General features: G+C 35.1%; 1 protein-coding gene across 1 annotated transcript; it reads right to left on the minus strand.

Annotated features, from left to right (window-relative positions):
- Positions 1-224: 224 nt before the first annotated feature.
- Positions 225-1,441, minus strand: LOC139844796 (CASP-like protein 1F2). The gene is made up of 3 exons (XM_071835024.1): positions 1,236-1,441; positions 989-1,121; positions 225-455 (listed from the first exon to the last, which is right to left on the minus strand). The coding sequence occupies exons 1-3, from the start codon at positions 1,439-1,441 to the stop codon at positions 225-227; spliced, it is 570 nt and encodes a 189-aa protein (XP_071691125.1).
- Between the last annotated feature and the right edge of the window lie 15,843 nt (positions 1,442-17,284).

The raw sequence follows: 17,284 nt of genomic DNA on the forward strand, positions 1-17,284 counted from the left end.
TTAAACCATTTTAAAGATTGTATATGTATCATCAAAATCCAACCACAACAGCTAGCCGTATTATTGTATGTTTTTTTCTAACTTGGTGCTGAAAATATACCCTACATGTATTCATGATCAACTTACTTAAAATAAACTTATTTCATTAAAATATTAAAAAAAAAAAAAAAACATAAGTTAATACATAAACATAAATCTATAAATATTATAAATCACTTTATAACTTAGGGAGCCGCTAGAAGCTTGAGCTTGAATGCTGAGATCAAAGTGAGGGCAGCCATGCAAACGAACATAGAATAAGAAAACGCAATGGAAAGAGTGGCCATCACGCAAAATTTCTTAGCCATATGACATATCGGTGACCAGCTTATCCCCGGTTTCTCGATCCCAAATAGGGCCACGAATCCCACTCCAGTTGCAGCTGCACAACCAGATATTGCTAATGCCATCATCACCTACACAATTTATACAGTTTCATCGTTATCATTTTCCAAAAGTCACAAATTAAGGTAGAAAATCCATTAGGTATGGTTTTATTCAAGGTTTACACTCAAATAATTAACCAAAATGAAAAATTTACACGACTTCAAACAAAGAGAAACCATACATTGTATTTTATGCACAAGTTGTTAATAGGTGTAATAAGCTATAAACTAGACTAATTGTATAAATTTTGAAAAGAAAAAAAATAATGCTATATACATTAATTTATCTTGTTAGAAACCATACCGTTACACCTATAAATGGATAAACAGGATAACGTATTTCTCGATCAACCTATTCATGGAAGTGGAGTATTTTGTAATGAGATGTATATGTGTTAATCATGTTATCGCATGATAATTTTTGACCATTTTCTCTAGCCACTTTAAAATATGCTAAGTGAAGTTTAAACATGTGATCTCTTGTGAAGAAATCATGGTGCTATAATCACTATGCTTTTCGTTAAACCTATCATGTATGAAAATCCTTTCAATCACAAACTTACCCCATCAACAAGAAGCAAATAAAAATAAAAAGAATGCGTGGGTTCTATATAGGCAGATTTAGTCTTCTTGTAAACTAGGATCGACGAGAGAAGAGTGAAAACGCCGACTAGCGAATCTACTATCACTTTATACCTGCAAGACATGCATGATATATTTATCACTTAAATGAAAACGAAATCAAGAAAATCATGATCTTTAATCTAAATTCGTCTCTGTATTTAAATTACAACATGACAATTTGATCACCTCAACGCAGTCGAATAACTAAAATGAGCTTTTGCCACAACTATGTTAGACATCATATAAATATCTTGATTGCTAGTCAACATCGTGACAATTGAAATAGAAGCAAATCCATGTGCCAAAATCCTTAGACCGACATGTGCACCTTTAAGGAAACGGTTCCATCGCTCGCTTGTTAAATGATGTGGTTCTCGACTAATGGTTGTCATTGTCAATGAAAGCGAGAGGAGATTGATATTGTATTTGCACAAGTAATAACGGGTTTAAGACCGAACGACAATATTGTAGGTATTTTTATCCAACGAGTTGGGGTTGGGGTTTGTTTTCGTGATGGAATTGTTGTGAAATGATATTGAACACGTAAATGATAGAGTACATATCGTTATGAAAACGAAGGACTATCGGAAACGTAATTTTGTTGAAACGTTTATAAACGAACTGTTTTAGTTGTTTCAGTGATTTTGGTGGTGGGAACGTAACAAAGTGTAGTATCATATATCATATAGTGTATAATGTCAAACCAACTTGAGCTCAATTATTTGGTAAATTGTGCAAATATCTACAGTAAAATTTTCCTTTTTATAAGTTTTTTTAAAGTAATATAATAATATATGGTAAGGTAAAATATTTAAAATGTGAATTGTACATCTATCTATCTATACTTTATATTAAAATTTTATTATGATGATGTCATTATTAAGTTAATTTCTTTGATAAAAAAATAAAAAAATAAAAGAAAAAAAATCTAAACATGATGGGTGATTTCATTAATCTAAATAATTTTGAATTAAAATTAAATCTTATTAATTAATTATTATTATTAAATCTTATTAATAATTATTTTAATTATTAAAATTAAATAGTTTTAAGTTATTTTAATTGACTATTTTGATTTGAGTACAACAAAGTATAAATGCTAGGTATAAGGAAACTAATTCTAAATTTATATTTTAATTTATACTTTTAAAATAAAATGACAACCAATATTATCTCTTATAATAGGATGTGAATTGTTTAATATGCATTTTAGGTGTTTGATGAAATGTTCAGCTGACGAGTTTCTTATTCATACTCTATGATTCCACGGCTCATTAAACTAAACGACTTTAGCATTTACGTTCAGTTAATACCTAAAACATATCATTAAACTGTTTCATTTAAACAAACCCGTGATTTCACGGGTCATTTCACTAGTTTTAATCTATACATCAATAGAGTTTGTTACGATAAAACTATCAAAAATCATATTGAAGTATCATTATCCTTTACATCTAGAACCTAAGTTTTAGAAGCTTATTGTAGTTAATCTACTGGTACAAACGTGCTTTTTATCATAATTGAACTATTATATCAGTATCATATTTAAGTCTCGCAAATGAGTAAGATTGGGTCAAGATCCTGATGAATTTGAGTCAAAACGGGTCATGGGTTTAACGGGTATCAAAATTCAAACGGATCGAACGGGTCGGGTCCAGACGGGTTGGGTAGGGTTGAGAGCCATTTTTCCTTATAAAAGATCTTTCTTAAAAAAAATTATTTTTAAAATATTTTATATTATATTTTTTAATTGTTTTTAATTTAATATTACTTTTTCTTAAACAAAAATTGATTTTTTTTTAATTTTTTTGTTTTTATTAATTTTTTTAACTTTCCTTCTAATTTTTTTAGTTTAATATTTTTTTCACTTTTTAATTTTTCTATATTGAAATGAGTTTCAACCGGTCTAGATGAACCCCTCTAATAGATTAACGGACTAAAGATGCGTCTATATTGGACTCATTTTCTTTGTTTTCTCGAGACCCATTTGACCCAAATGGTTTACTCAATATACCCATTTTTTAATGTATGAGTCTTGATTGTTAGGTGTAAATGTAATCATATTAGCATTTTATTTCTTCATAGGGTTGAAGAAGGACTAAATATGCATCATCTCTGATACACTTCTTATACCATTCCCTACAATTGAAGGAGAGTTTGTTGTGTTGAGTTATAGAAGGGGAATTGTTCCCACGTGATAATATTGTGAGAAAAGGGGTTGCTAGTGTTGTATAAAGATTTTTATGATGTGAAAGAGTATAATTTGTAGTTGAGTGAAATAGTATAGAATTATAATATTAGATTAGAAATATATATATATATATATATATATATATATATATATATATATATATATATATATATATATATATATATATTTTTTTTTTTTTTTTTTTTTTTTGAAAAGTAACAAATTTTATTAATCAACCAAAATGTACAACTCGAGAGTTATATGTTAACTAAACAAGTCGTTAAGCCAACATGCATCAAAACACACAAAATTTACATAACAAAACATTTAGGATTGTATAGCCAAGAATGCCAATCAAGATGAAGTGACTTGCATCTTTTCCCAATCCACTCGAAAGCTTTAAGTTGAATCTCACATAGTGCTACCGGGGTGGTCCAACATTTTTTGTTAAAGACCAATTGGTTCCGGTTCCACCATATGAGATAACAACACGACCAAAGAACCGCTTGCCAAATCTTGGAGCCTAAATCCGTCATAGTCCCAATTGAAGAACCTTGAAGAATCTTGCACAAACTAGCCGAAGAAAACACATTAAATCCCCATCATTTGAACACCTTTTCCCAAATTTCGAAGACTTTCTTACAAAAGAGCAAGGCATGGTCAACCGATTCCACCCCATCGTCACAAAGAGGGCAACGAACGGAGTGAAGATCAATCCCACGTTTGTCAAGCTCTATCAAAGTTGGGATACGTTTTTTCCTCGACCTCCATATGAAGATTTCAACTTTCTTGGGGATAAAATTATTTCTCAATGTTTCCACCATATTAGTACCAACATTTAACAACTCTGAATCTATCAAACAAGAAAGACGTTTTGTTGTGAAAAACCCATTGTTCGAACCTTGCCATCGCCATAAGTCTTGCTTATCCGGAACCAAAGTACACGAGTTGAGGTCGGCCATTAACAGCGTGAGGTCGGCCCCTGTTCGGCCTCTTGGAATACGAACCCAATTCCAATTCCCGCACCATGAAGAGCCATTCCAAACCCATCTATCCGCAACCATAGCATTTGAGTTTGATTCTAATTTGAATAATCTCTTGTATTTGTCGCACAATTTCATCTCTCCCACCCATACATCATGCCAAAAGGAAGTGCTCGAGCCGTTACCAACAACTTTGACGAAAGACTTTGAAAAAGGAACTCCCGTCTCATCGATCTTCGCACCTGTTTTGATAATGTTCACCCAAGTAGTATTATATGCAATTTTATTAAGATCGCCCAACCCACCCGATGACCCATAAATGCTCGAAATAACTTTGACCCACAAGGAGGAAGTTTCAGTTTTAAACCTCCACCACCACTTACCAATCAAGGCTAAATTTTTACTTTTCAAAGAACCCAATTTTAACCCACCCTCCCCATAAGGTAAAAGCACCTCATCCCATTTTACCCAAGCTATTTTTGAAGTATTTTCCGACCCGCCCCAAAAAAAAGAACGTCTCACACTTTCAAGTTTGTTTAACACACATGGCGGGGCACGGTAGAGCGAGAAGAAGTACAACGGGAGGCTATTAAGCATTGATTTAACAAGAGTCGTGCGACCACCAAAAGACACCAAACGAGCTTTTCAATCCGAAAGAAGTTTTTCAAACTTATCTATGATCGGTTTCCAACTACTCATCTTATTCATATTCGGACCAATGGGGAGACCAAGATAGCTAAAGGGAACCGAACCAATTTTGCGATCATAACACTTGGCCATAAAAGTAGTCTCGTGTTGATCCACTCCTAACCCAAACAAACTATTTTTCCCATAGTTGATCTTTAGACCCAAAGTGAGCTCGAAACATTTTAGAAGTTTCATGAGGTTTCGAATATTTTGGGGACTCCACTCATCAAAGAAAATCGTATCATCCGCATATTGAAGATGTGAGATACAAATTTTATCTTTACCGATTTCAACTCCCGAGAAAAGATTGTTACTAACGGCCATCTTTGTTAAAGCATTTAGAACTTCGGCGACAATAATAAAAAGGAAAGGAGAAAGGGGATCTCCTTGTCGAACACCTCGTCCTAAACTGAATTCTAGAGTCGGGGAGCCATTAACAAGGATAGAGATTGTTGCGGATTTAGGACAAGCAAGGATCCATTGTCGCCATTTTAACCCAAACCCCATGATACCCATTACCTCCATGAGAAACTCCCAACTCAAACTATCAAACGCTTTCTCAAAATCGACCTTAAAGATAAGACACTTCGACTTTTTTTGCTTTACATATTCGATAGTTTCATTTGCAATTAGAACCCCGTCCAAGATATTTCTTCCCTTTATGAACGCACTTTGCTCAGACCCCACGAGAGATGGTATTACTTTCCTAAGTCGGTTTGAGAGCAGCTTAGCAACAATCTTGTAGTAACTACCAATGAGACTAATAGGACGATATTCATTTAAGGAAGTCGGGTCCGTGACTTTTGGAACAAGAGTAATAAATGATGCATTACTCCCCCTTGAGATCTCGCCCTTTTCCTAAAAACGTTGGATATCATTAATCAAATCTCCTTTAATTATATCCCAATATTTTTTGTAGAAGCTTAAGTTAAACCCATCGGGACCCGGCGCTTTAGTACCACCACATTCTTTAATGGCTTCCCAAATTTCATTTTCACAAAATGGTAACTCAAGGCTACATGCTTCAGTATTGCTAAGCCTTAGCAGATCAGGCCCAACATTTTGTGGTTCAAGTGATACAGGCCCAGCAACTCTCGACGCAGACAAGTCTGGCCCTGCAACACTCGGGTCAGCAGGCCTGTTACAGAAGAAAGCTGGAAAGGTAGCAGGCCTCATGAAGTTACTGTTGGGCCGGTCAGTTGGGCCTTCAGTTGGGTCAGACTCAGTCCACGCCGCAACACGTGGTCTTTCTGAAATGTCCCGTTCTTATTGATTAAAAACGTTCCATATTAATTGATTTCGTTGCGAGGTTTTGACCTCTATATGAGACGTTTTTCAAAGACTGCATTCATTTTTAAAACAAACCATAACCTTTATTTCATAGATAAAGGTTTTAAAAAGCTTTACGTAGATTATCAAATAATGATAATCTAAAATATCCTGTTTACACACGACCATTACATAATGGTTTACAATACAAATATGTTACAACAAAATAAGTTTCTTGAATGCAGTTTTTACACAATATTATACAAGCATGGACTCCAAATCTCGTCCTTATTTAAGTATGCGATAGCGGAAGCTCTTAATATTCACCTGAGAATAAACATGCTTAAAACGTCAACAAAAATGTTGGTGAGTTATAGGTTTAACCTATATATATCAAATCATAATAATAGACCACAAGATTTCATATTTCAATACACATCCCATACATAGAGATAAAAATCATTCATATGGTGAACACCTGGTAACCGACATTAACAAGATGCATATATAAGAATATCCCCATCATTCCGGGATACCCTTCGGATATGATATAAATTTCGAAGTACTAAAGCATCCGGTACTTTGGATGGGGTTTGTTAGGCCCAATAGATATATCTTTAGGATTCGCGTCAATTAGGGTGTCTGTTCCCTAATTCTTAGATTACCAGACTTAATAAAAAGGGGCATATTCGATTTCGATAATTCAACCATAGAATGTAGTTTCACGTACTTGTGTCTATTTTGTAAATCATTTATAAAACCTGCATGTATTCTCATCCCAAAAATATTAGATTTTAAAAGTGGGACTATAACTCACTTTCACAGATTTTTACTTCGTCGGGAAGTAAGACTTGGCCACTGGTTGATTCACGAACCTATAACAATATATACATGTATATCAAAGTATGTTCAAAATATATTTACAACACTTTTAATATATTTTGATGTTTTAAGTTTATTAAGTCAGCTGTCCTCGTTAGTAACCTACAACTAGTTGTCCACAGTTAGATGTACAGAAATAAATCGATAAATATTATCTTGAATCAATCCACGACCCAGTGTATACGTATCTCAGTATTGATCACAACTCAAACTATATATATTTTGGAATCAACCTCAACCCTGTATAGCTAACTCCAACATTCACATATAGAGTGTCTATGGTTGTTCCGAAATATATATAGATGTGTCGACATGATAGGTCAAAACATTGTATACGTGTCTATGGTATCTCAAGATTACATAATATACAATACAAGTTGATTAAGTTATGGTTGGAATAGATTTGTTACCAATTTTCACGTAGCTAAAATGAGAAAAATTATCCAATCTTGTTTTACCCATAACTTCTTCATTTTAAATCCGTTTTGAGTGAATCAAATTGCTATGGTTTCATATTGAACTATATTTTATGAATCTAAACAGAAAAAGTATAGGTTTATAGTCGGAAAAATAAGTTACAAGTCGTTTTTGTAAAGGTAGTCATTTCAGTCGATAGAACGACGTCTAGATGACCATTTTAGAAAACATACTTCCACTTTGAGTTTAACCATAATTTTTGGATATAGTTTCATGTTCATAATAAAAATCATTTTCCCAGAATAACAAATTTTAAATCAAAGTTTATCATAGTTTTTAATTAACTAACCCAAAACAGCCCGCGGTGTTACTACGACGGCGTAAATCCGGTTTTACGGTGTTTTTCGTGTTTCCAGGTTTTAAATCATTAAGTTAGCATATCATATAGATATAGAACATGTGTTTAGTTGATTTTAAAAGTCAAGTTAGAAGGATTAACTTTTATTTGCGAACAAGTTTAGAATTAACTAAACTATGTTCTAGTGATTACAAGTTTAAACCTTCGAATAAGATAGCTTTATATGTATGAATTGAATGATGTTATGAACATCATTACTACCTTAAGTTCCTTGGATAAACCTACTGGAAAAGAGAAAATTGGATCTAGCTTCAATGGATCCTTGGATGGCTCGAAGTTCTTGAAGCAGAATCATGACACGAAAACAAGTTCAAGTAAGATCATCACTTGAAATAAGATTGTTATAGTTATAGAAATTGAACCAAAGTTTGAATATGATTATTACCTTGTATTAGAATGATAACCTACTGTAAGAAACAAAGATTTCTTGAGGTTGGATGATCACCTTACAAGATTGGAAGTGAGCTAGCAAACTTGAAAGTATTCTTGATTTTATGAAACTAGAACTTTTGGAATTTATGAAGAACACTTAGAACTTGAGAGAGATCAATTAGATGAAGAAAATTGAAGAATGAAAGTGTTTGTAGGTGTTTTTGGTCGTTGGTGTATGGATTAGATATAAAGGATATGTAATTTTGTTTTCATGTAAATAAGTCATGAATGATTACTCATATTTTTGTAATTTTATGAGATATTTCATGCTAGTTGCCAAATGATGGTTCCCACATGTGTTAGGTGACTCACATGGGCTGCTAAGAGCTGATCATTAGAGTGTATATACCAATAGTACATACATCTAAAAGCTGTGTATTGTACGAGTACGAATACGGGTGCATACGAGTAGAATTGTTGATGAAACTGAACGAGGATGTAATTGTAAGCATTTTTTTTAAGTAGAAGTATTTTGATAAGTGTATTGAAGTCTTTCAAAAGTGTATAAATACATATTAAAACACTACATGTATATACATTTTAACCGAGTCGTTAAGTCATCGTTAGTCGTTACATGTAAGTGTTGTTTTGAAACCTTTAGGTTAACGATCTTGTTAAATGTTGTTAACCCAATGTTTATAATATGAAATGAGATTTTAAATTATTATATTATCATGATATTATCATGTATGAATATCTCTTAATATGATATATATACATTAAATGTCTTTACAACGATAATCGTTACATATATGTCTCGTTTAAAAATCATTAAGTTAGTAGTCTTGTTTTTACATATGTAGTTCATTGTTAATATACTTAATGATATGTTTACTTATCATAGTATCATGTTAACTATATATATATATCCATATATATGTCATCATATAGTTTTTACAAGTTTTAACGTTCGTGAATCACCGGTCAACTTGGGTGGTCAATTGTCTATATGAAACATATTTCAATTAATCAAGTCTTAACAAGTTTGATTGCTTAACATGTTGGAAACATTTAATCATGTAAATATCAATCTCAATTAATATATATAAACATGGAAAAGTTCGGGTCACTACAGTACCTACCCGTTAAATAAATTTCGTCCCGAAATTTTAAGCTGTTGAAGGTGTTGACGAATCTTCTGGAAATAGATGCGGGTATTTCTTCTTCATCTGATCTTCACACTCCCAGGTGAACTCGGGTCCTCTACGAGCATTCCATCGAACCTTAACAATTGGTATCTTGTTTTGCTTAAGTCTTTTAACCTCACGATCCATTATTTCGACGGGTTCTTCAATGAATTGAAGTTTTTCGTTGATTTGGATTTCATCTAACGGAATAGTGAGATCTTATTTAGCAAAACATTTCTTCAAATTCGAGACGTGGAAAGTGTTATGTACAGCCGCGAGTTGTTGAGGTAACTCTAGTCGGTAAGCTACTGGTCCGACACGATCAATAATCTTGAATGGTCCAATATACCTTGGATTTAATTTCCCTCGTTTACCAAATCGAACAACGCCTTTCCAAGGTGCAACTTTAAGCATGACCATCTCTCCAATTTCAAATTCTATATCTTTTCTTTTAATGTCAGCGTAGCTCTTTTATCGACTTTGGGCGGTTTTCAACCGTTGTTGAATTTGGATGATCTTCTCGGTAGTTTCTTGTATAATCTCCGGACCCGTAATCTGTCTATCCCCCACTTCACTCCAACAAATCGGAGACCTGCACTTTCTACCATAAAGTGCTTCAAACGGCGCCATCTCAATGCTTGAATGGTAGCTGTTGTTGTAGGAAAATTCTGCTAACGGTAGATGTCGATCCCAACTGTTTCCGAAATCAATAACACATGCTCGTAGCATGTCTTCAAGCGTTTGTATCGTCCTTTCGCTCTGTCCATCAGTTTGTGGATGATAGGAAGTACTCATGTCTAGACGAGTTCCTAATGCTTGCTGTAATGTCTGCCAGAATCTTGAAATAAATCTGCCATCCCTATCAGAGATAATAGAGATTGGTATTCCATGTCTGGAGACGACTTCCTTCAAATACAGTCGTGCTAACTTCTCCATCTTGTCATCTTCTCTTATTGGCAGGAAGTGTGCTGATTTGGTGAGACGATCAACTATTACCCAAATAGTATCAAAACCACTTGCAGTCCTTGGCAATTTTGTGATGAAATCCATGGTAATGTTTTCCCATTTCCATTCCGGGATTTCGGGTTTTTGAAGTAGACCTGATGGTTTCTGATGCTCAGCTTTGACCTTAGAACACGTCAAACATTCTCCTACGTATTTAGCAACATCGGCTTTCATACCCGGCCACCAAAAATGTTTCTTGAGATCCTTGTACATCTTCCCCATTCCAGGATGTATTGAGTATCTGGTTTTATGAGCTTCTCTAACTCATATCTCCAAATTTTGGTACCCAAATCCTTTCAGCCCTATACCGGGTTCCGTCTTCCCGAATATTAAGATGCTTCTCCGATCCTTTGGGTATTTCATCCTTTAAATTTCCCTCTTTTAAAACTCCTTGTTGCGCCTCCTTTATTTGAGTAGTAATGTTATTATGAATCATTATATTCATAGATTTTACTCGAATGGGTTCTCTGTCCTTCCTGCTCAAGGCATCGGCTACCACATTTGCCTTCCCCGGGTGGTAACGAATCTCAAAGTCGTAATCATTCAATAATTCAATCCACCTACGCTGCCTCATATTCAGTTGTTTCTGATTAAATATGTGTTGAAGACTTTTGTGGTCGGTATATATAATACTTTTGACCCCATATAAGTAGTGCCTCCAAGTCTTTAATGCAAGAACAACCGCGCCTAATTCCAAATCATGCGTCGTATAATTTTGTTCGTGAATCTTCAATTGTCTAGACTCATAAGCAATCACCTTCGTTCGTTGCATTAATACACAACCGAGACCTTGCTTTGATGCATCACAATAAATCACAAAATCATCATTCCCTTCAGGCAATGACAATATAGGTGCCGTAGTTAGCTTTTTCTTCAATAACTGAAACGCTTTCTCTTGTTCATCATTCCATTCAAATTTCTTCCCTTTATGCGTTAATGCAGTCAAGGGTTTTGCTATTCTGGAAAAATCTTGGATGAACCTTCTGTAGTAACCAGCTAGTCCTAAAAACTGGCGTATGTGTTTTGGAGTTTTCGGGGTTTCCCACTTTTCAACAGTTTCTATCTTTGCCGGATCCACCTTAATACCTTCTTTGTTCACTATGTGACCGAGGAATTGAACTTCTTCCAACCAAAATGTACACTTTGAAAACTTAGCGTACAATTCTTCCTTCCTCAATACTTCTAACACCTTTCTCAAATGTTCACCGTGTTCTTGGTCATTCTTTGAGTAAATAAGTATGTCATCAATGAAAACAATGACAAACTTGTCAAGGTATGGTCCACACACTCGGTTCATAAGGTCCATGAACACAGCTGGTGCATTAGTTAAACCAAACGGCATGACCATAAACTCGTAATGACCGTAACGTGTTCTGAAAGCAGTCTTTGGAATATCATCTTCTTTCACCCGCATTTGATGATACCCGGAACGTAAGTCAATCTTTGAATAAATAGACGAGCCTTGTAGTTGATCAAATAAGTCGTCGATTCTCGGTAGTGGGTAACGGTTCTTGATGGTAAGTTTGTTCAACTCTCGGTAGTCGATACACAACCTGAATGTACCATCTTTCTTCTTGACAAACAAAACAGGAGCTCCCCACGGTGATGTGCTTGGTCGAATGAAACCACGCTCTAAAAGTTCTTGTAATTGGCTTTGCAGTTCTTTCATCTCGCTGGGTACGAGTCTGTAAGGAGCACGAGCTATTGGTGCAGCTCCTGGTACAAGATCTATTTGAAATTCAACAGATCGATGTGGGGGTAATCCCGGTAATTCTTTCGGAAATACATCGGGAAATTCTTTTGCAATGGGAACATCATTGATGCTCTTTTCTTCAGTTTGTACTTTCTTGACGTGTGCTAGAACAACATAGCAACCTTTTCTTATTAGTTTTTGTGCCTTCAAATTACTAATAAGATGTAGCTTTGTGTTGCCCTTTTCTCCGTACACCATTAAGGGTTTTCTTTTTCTCGTATAATGCGAATTGCATTTTTGTAACAGACGATCTCTGCTTTCACTTCTTTCAACCAGTCCATACCGATTATCACATCAAAACTCCCTAACTCTACTGGTATCAAATCAATCTTAAATGTTTCGCTAACCAGTTTAATTTCTCGATTCCGACATATATTATCTGCTGAAATTAATTTACCATTTGCTAATTCGAGTAAAAATTTACTATCCAAAGGTGTCAATGGACAACTTAATTTAGCACAAAAATCTCTACTCATATAGCTTCTATCCGCACCCGAATCAAATAAAACGTAAGCAGATTTATTGTCAATAAGAAACGTACCCGTAACAAGCTCCGGGTCTTCCCGTGCCTCTGCCGCATTAATATTGAAAACTCTTCCACGGCCTTGTCCATTCGTGTTCTCCTGGTTCGGGCAATTTCTAATAATGTGGCCCGGTTTTCCACATTTATAACAAACTACATTGGCATAACTTGCTCCGACACTACTTGCTCTGCCATTACTCGTTCCGACACCATTTGTTCCTTTCGTTCTATTAACCCCTGGTCCGTAGACCTCACACTTCGCCGCGCTATGACCATTTCTTTTACACTTGTTGCAAAATTTGGTGCAGAACCCCGAGTGATTCTTTTCACACCTTTGGCATAGCTGCTTCTGATTGTTGTTGTTGTTGCGGTTATTATTGTTGTTGGGATGATTGTTGTAGTTGCTGTTGTTGTTGTTGTTGTTGTTGTTGTTGTTGGGCCGTTTGTTGTAGTTGCGATTGATGTTGCGATTGTTGGGATAATTGTTGTGATTATTGTTGTAATTGCTGTTGTTGTTGTATTGGTGATTCTTATCACCGTTTTCCTCCCACTTTCTTTTGACTTGCTTCACATTGGCCTCTTCAGCAGTCTGTTCTTTAATTCTTTCTTCAATCTGGTTCACGAGTTTGTGAGCCATTCTACATGCCTGTTGTATGGAGGCGGGCTCGTGTGAACTTATATCTTCTTGGATTCTTTCCGGTAATCCTTTCACAAACGCGTCGATCTTCTCTTCCTCATCTTCGAATGCTCCCGGACACAATAGGCACAATTCTGTGAATCGTCTTTCGTACGTGGTAATATCAAATCCTTGGGTTCGTAACCCTCTAAGTTCTGTCTTGAGCTTATTGACCTCGGTTCTGGGACGGTACTTCTCGTTCATCAAGTGCTTGAATGCTGACCACGGTAGTGCGTACGCATTGCCTTGTCCCACTTGCTCTAGATAGGTATTCCACCATGTTAACGCAGAACCTGTGAAGGTATGCGTAGCGTACTTTACTTTGTCCTCTTCAGTACACTTACTTATGGCAAACACCGATTCGACCTTCTCGGTCCACCGTTTTAATCCGATCGGTCCTTCGGTTCCATCAAATTCCAAAGGTTTGCAGGCAGTGAATTCTTTGTAGGTGCATCCTACACGATTTCCTGTACTGCTAGATCCAAGGTTATTGTTGGTATGTAGCGCAGCCTGTACTGCGGCTATGTTTGAAGCTAGAAAAGTACGGAATTCCTCTTCATTCATATTCACGGTGTGTCGAGTAGTCGGTGCCATTTCCTTCAAAATAGTTAAATGGAACAAGTTAATCATACAGAATATTAAGAGTAGTTAATAGTATTTTGTAGCATAATATGAACTCATTTATAAAAGCTTTTTCTTCATATTAGCGTTTTATAAGTTTAAATTCGGGTAGTACCTACCCGTTAAGTTCATACTTAGTAGCTAATATACAATTCAACTACTACAATTCTATATGAAAAACTGATTATAATAATATTTCGCGTTCAAACTTTTACACAATATTTTACAAACTTACAATACCGCTTATTTTACATATAGCATGAAATATAGCACACAATAAATTTGATACAAGATGGTTGTGAAGATAATTCTAGCTAGTACACAAGTCGTTCAGCAAAGGCAATAAAGACACGTAATTCATACGTCCAGAAACAAGTCATGCATTCTGGTTTTACTAGGATTACTTCCCATCCTTGGTCTTGTGGAACATAACCGTTATGGCCGTTGATAAGACAGCGTGTTGTAACGTCGTCAAAAGGACGAGGGTTACGTAATGTCCAACAGTCCCGTAACAATCTAAAAACCTCATTTCTTACCCCAATTACCGACTCCGTCACTTGTGGAAACGTTTTGTTTAATAGTTGTAGCTCGATGTTCTTGTTCTCACTTTGGTGAGAAGCGAACATTACTAATCCGTAAGCATAACATGCTTCTTTATGTTGCATGTTAGCCGCTTTTTCTAAATCACGAAGTCCAATATTCGGATATATTGAGTCAAAATAATTTCTTAACCCGTTGCGTAAAATAGCATTTGGGTTCCCCGCAATATATGCGTCAAAGTAAACACATCGTAACTTATGGGTTTCCCAATGTGATATCCCCCATCTTTCAAACAAAAGTCTCTTATAAACCAAGACATTCTTGGAACGTTCTTCGAATGTCTTACAAACTGATCTCGCCTTAAATAGTTGTGCCGAGGAATTCTGACCGACTCTAGACAAGATTTCATCAATCATGTCTCCGGGTAGGTCTCTTAAAATATTGGGTTGTCTATCCATTTTGTGTTTTTAAACTGTAAAATAGACAAGAGTTAGATTCATAAAAAAAATACTTATTAATACAAGCAATTTTTACATATATCATAAAGCATAAGCACACTATATTACATATATTACACCACACGAATACAACTATCTTATTCCGACTCGCTCGTTTCTTCTTCTTCGGTTTTGGTTCGTTTTGCCAAGTTTCTAGGGATATATGATGTTCCCCTAATACGAGCCGTCGTGATCCACATTGGTTTAGAAAAACCTGGTGGTTTAGAGGTTTCCGGGTCATTGTTACAACTTAAGGACTTCGGGGGTTGACGATACATATAAAGTTCATCGGGGTTGGAATTAGATTTCTCTATTTTTATGCCCTTTCCCTTATTATTTTCTTTTGCCTTTTTAAATTCAGTTGGGGTAATTTCTATAACATCATCGGAATTCTCGTCGGAATCCGATTCATCGGAGAATTGGTAATCCTCCCAATATTTTGCTTCCTTGGCGGAAACACCATTGACCATAATTAACCTTGGTCGGTTGGTTGAGGATTTTCTTTTACTTAACCGTTTTATTATTTCCCCCACCGGTTCTATTTCTTCATCCGGTTCCGATTCTTCTTCCGGTTCCGATTCTTCTTCCGGTTCCGACTCTTCTTCCGGTTCCTCTTCGGGAACTTGTGAATCAGTCCACGAATCATTCCAATTTACATTTGACTCTTCATTATTATTAGGTGAGTCAATGGGACTTGTTCTAGAGGTAGACATCTATCACATAATATCAAACTCGTTAAGAGATTAATATATCACATAATATTCACATGTTAAAAATATATAGTTTCCAACAAAATTTGGTAAGCAATCATTTTTCAAGTAAACACGGTCGAAGTCCAGACTCACTAATGCATCCTAACAAACTAGATAAGACACACTAATGCAAAATTCTGGTTCTCTAAGACCAACACTCGGATACCAACTGAAATGTCCCGTTCTTATTGATTAAAAACGTTCCATATTAATTGATTTCGTTGCGAGGTTTTGACCTCTATATGAGACGTTTTTCAAAGACTGCATTCATTTTTAAAACAAACCATAACCTTTATTTCATAGATAAAGGTTTTAAAAAGCTTTACGTAGATTATCAAATAATGATAATCTAAAATATCCTGTTTACACACGACCATTACATAATGGTTTACAATACAAATATGTTACAACAAAATAAGTTTCTTGAATGCAGTTTTTACACAATATTATACAAGCATGGACTCCAAATCTCGTCCTTATTTAAGTATGCGACAGCGGAAGCTCTTAATAATCACCTGAGAATAAACATGCTTAAAACGTCAACAAAAATGTTGGTGAGTTATAGGTTTAACCTATATATATCAAATCATAATAATAGACCACAAGATTTCATATTTCAATACACATCCCATACATAGAGATAAAAATCATTCATATGGTGAACACCTGGTAACCGACATTAACAAGATGCATATATAAGAATATCCCCATCATTCCGGGACACCCTTCGGATATGATATAAATTTCGAAGTACTAAAGCATCCGGTACTTTGGATGGGGTTTGTTAGGCCCAACAGATTTATCTTTAGGATTCGCGTCAATTAGGGTGTCTGTTCCCTAATTCTTAGATTACCAGACTTAATAAAAAGGGGCATATTCGATTTCGATAATTCAACCATAGAATGTAGTTTCACGTACTTGTGTCTATTTTGTAAATCATTTATAAAACCTGCATATATTCTCATCCCAAAAATATTAGATTTTAAAAGTGGGACTATAACTCACTTTCACAGATTTTTACTTCGTCGGGAAGTAAGACTTGGCCACTGGTTGATTCACGAACCTATAACAATATATACATGTATATCAAAGTATGTTCAAAATATATTTACAACACTTTTAATATATTTTGATGTTTTAAGTTTATTAAGTCAGCTGTCCTCGTTAGTAACCTACAACTAGTTGTCCACAGTTAGATGTACAGAAATAAATCGATAAATATTATCTTGAATCAATCCACGACCCAGTGTATACGTATCTCAGTATTGATCACAACTCAAACTATATATATTTTGGAATCAACCTCAACCCTGTATAGCTAACTCCAACATTCACATATAGAGTGTCTATGGTTGTTCCGAAATATTTATAGATGTGTCGACATGATAGGTCGAAACATTGTATACGTGTCTATGGTATCTCAAGATTACATAATATACAATACAAGTTGATTAAGTTATGG

Source organism: Rutidosis leptorrhynchoides, chromosome 1, assembly GCF_046630445.1.
Source record: "Rutidosis leptorrhynchoides isolate AG116_Rl617_1_P2 chromosome 1, CSIRO_AGI_Rlap_v1, whole genome shotgun sequence".
Classification (NCBI taxonomy): Eukaryota; Viridiplantae; Streptophyta; class Magnoliopsida; order Asterales; family Asteraceae; genus Rutidosis; species Rutidosis leptorrhynchoides.

What these genes read in the sequence shown, in the direction of transcription:
- LOC139844796 (XM_071835024.1), bottom strand. Translation starts at nt 1,441, where the DNA reads ATGACAACCATTAGTCGAGAACCACATCATTTAACAAGCGAGCGATGG. An exon ending in AGTTATTCGACTGCGTTGAG is followed by an intron (nt 1,122 to 1,235) that starts GTGATCAAATTG and finishes CATGTCTTGCAG; the next exon opens with GTATAAAGTGATAGTAGATT. An exon ending in ATTTGCTTCTTGTTGATGGG is followed by an intron (nt 456 to 988) that starts GTAAGTTTGTGA and finishes TAAATTGTGTAG; the next exon opens with GTGATGATGGCATTAGCAAT.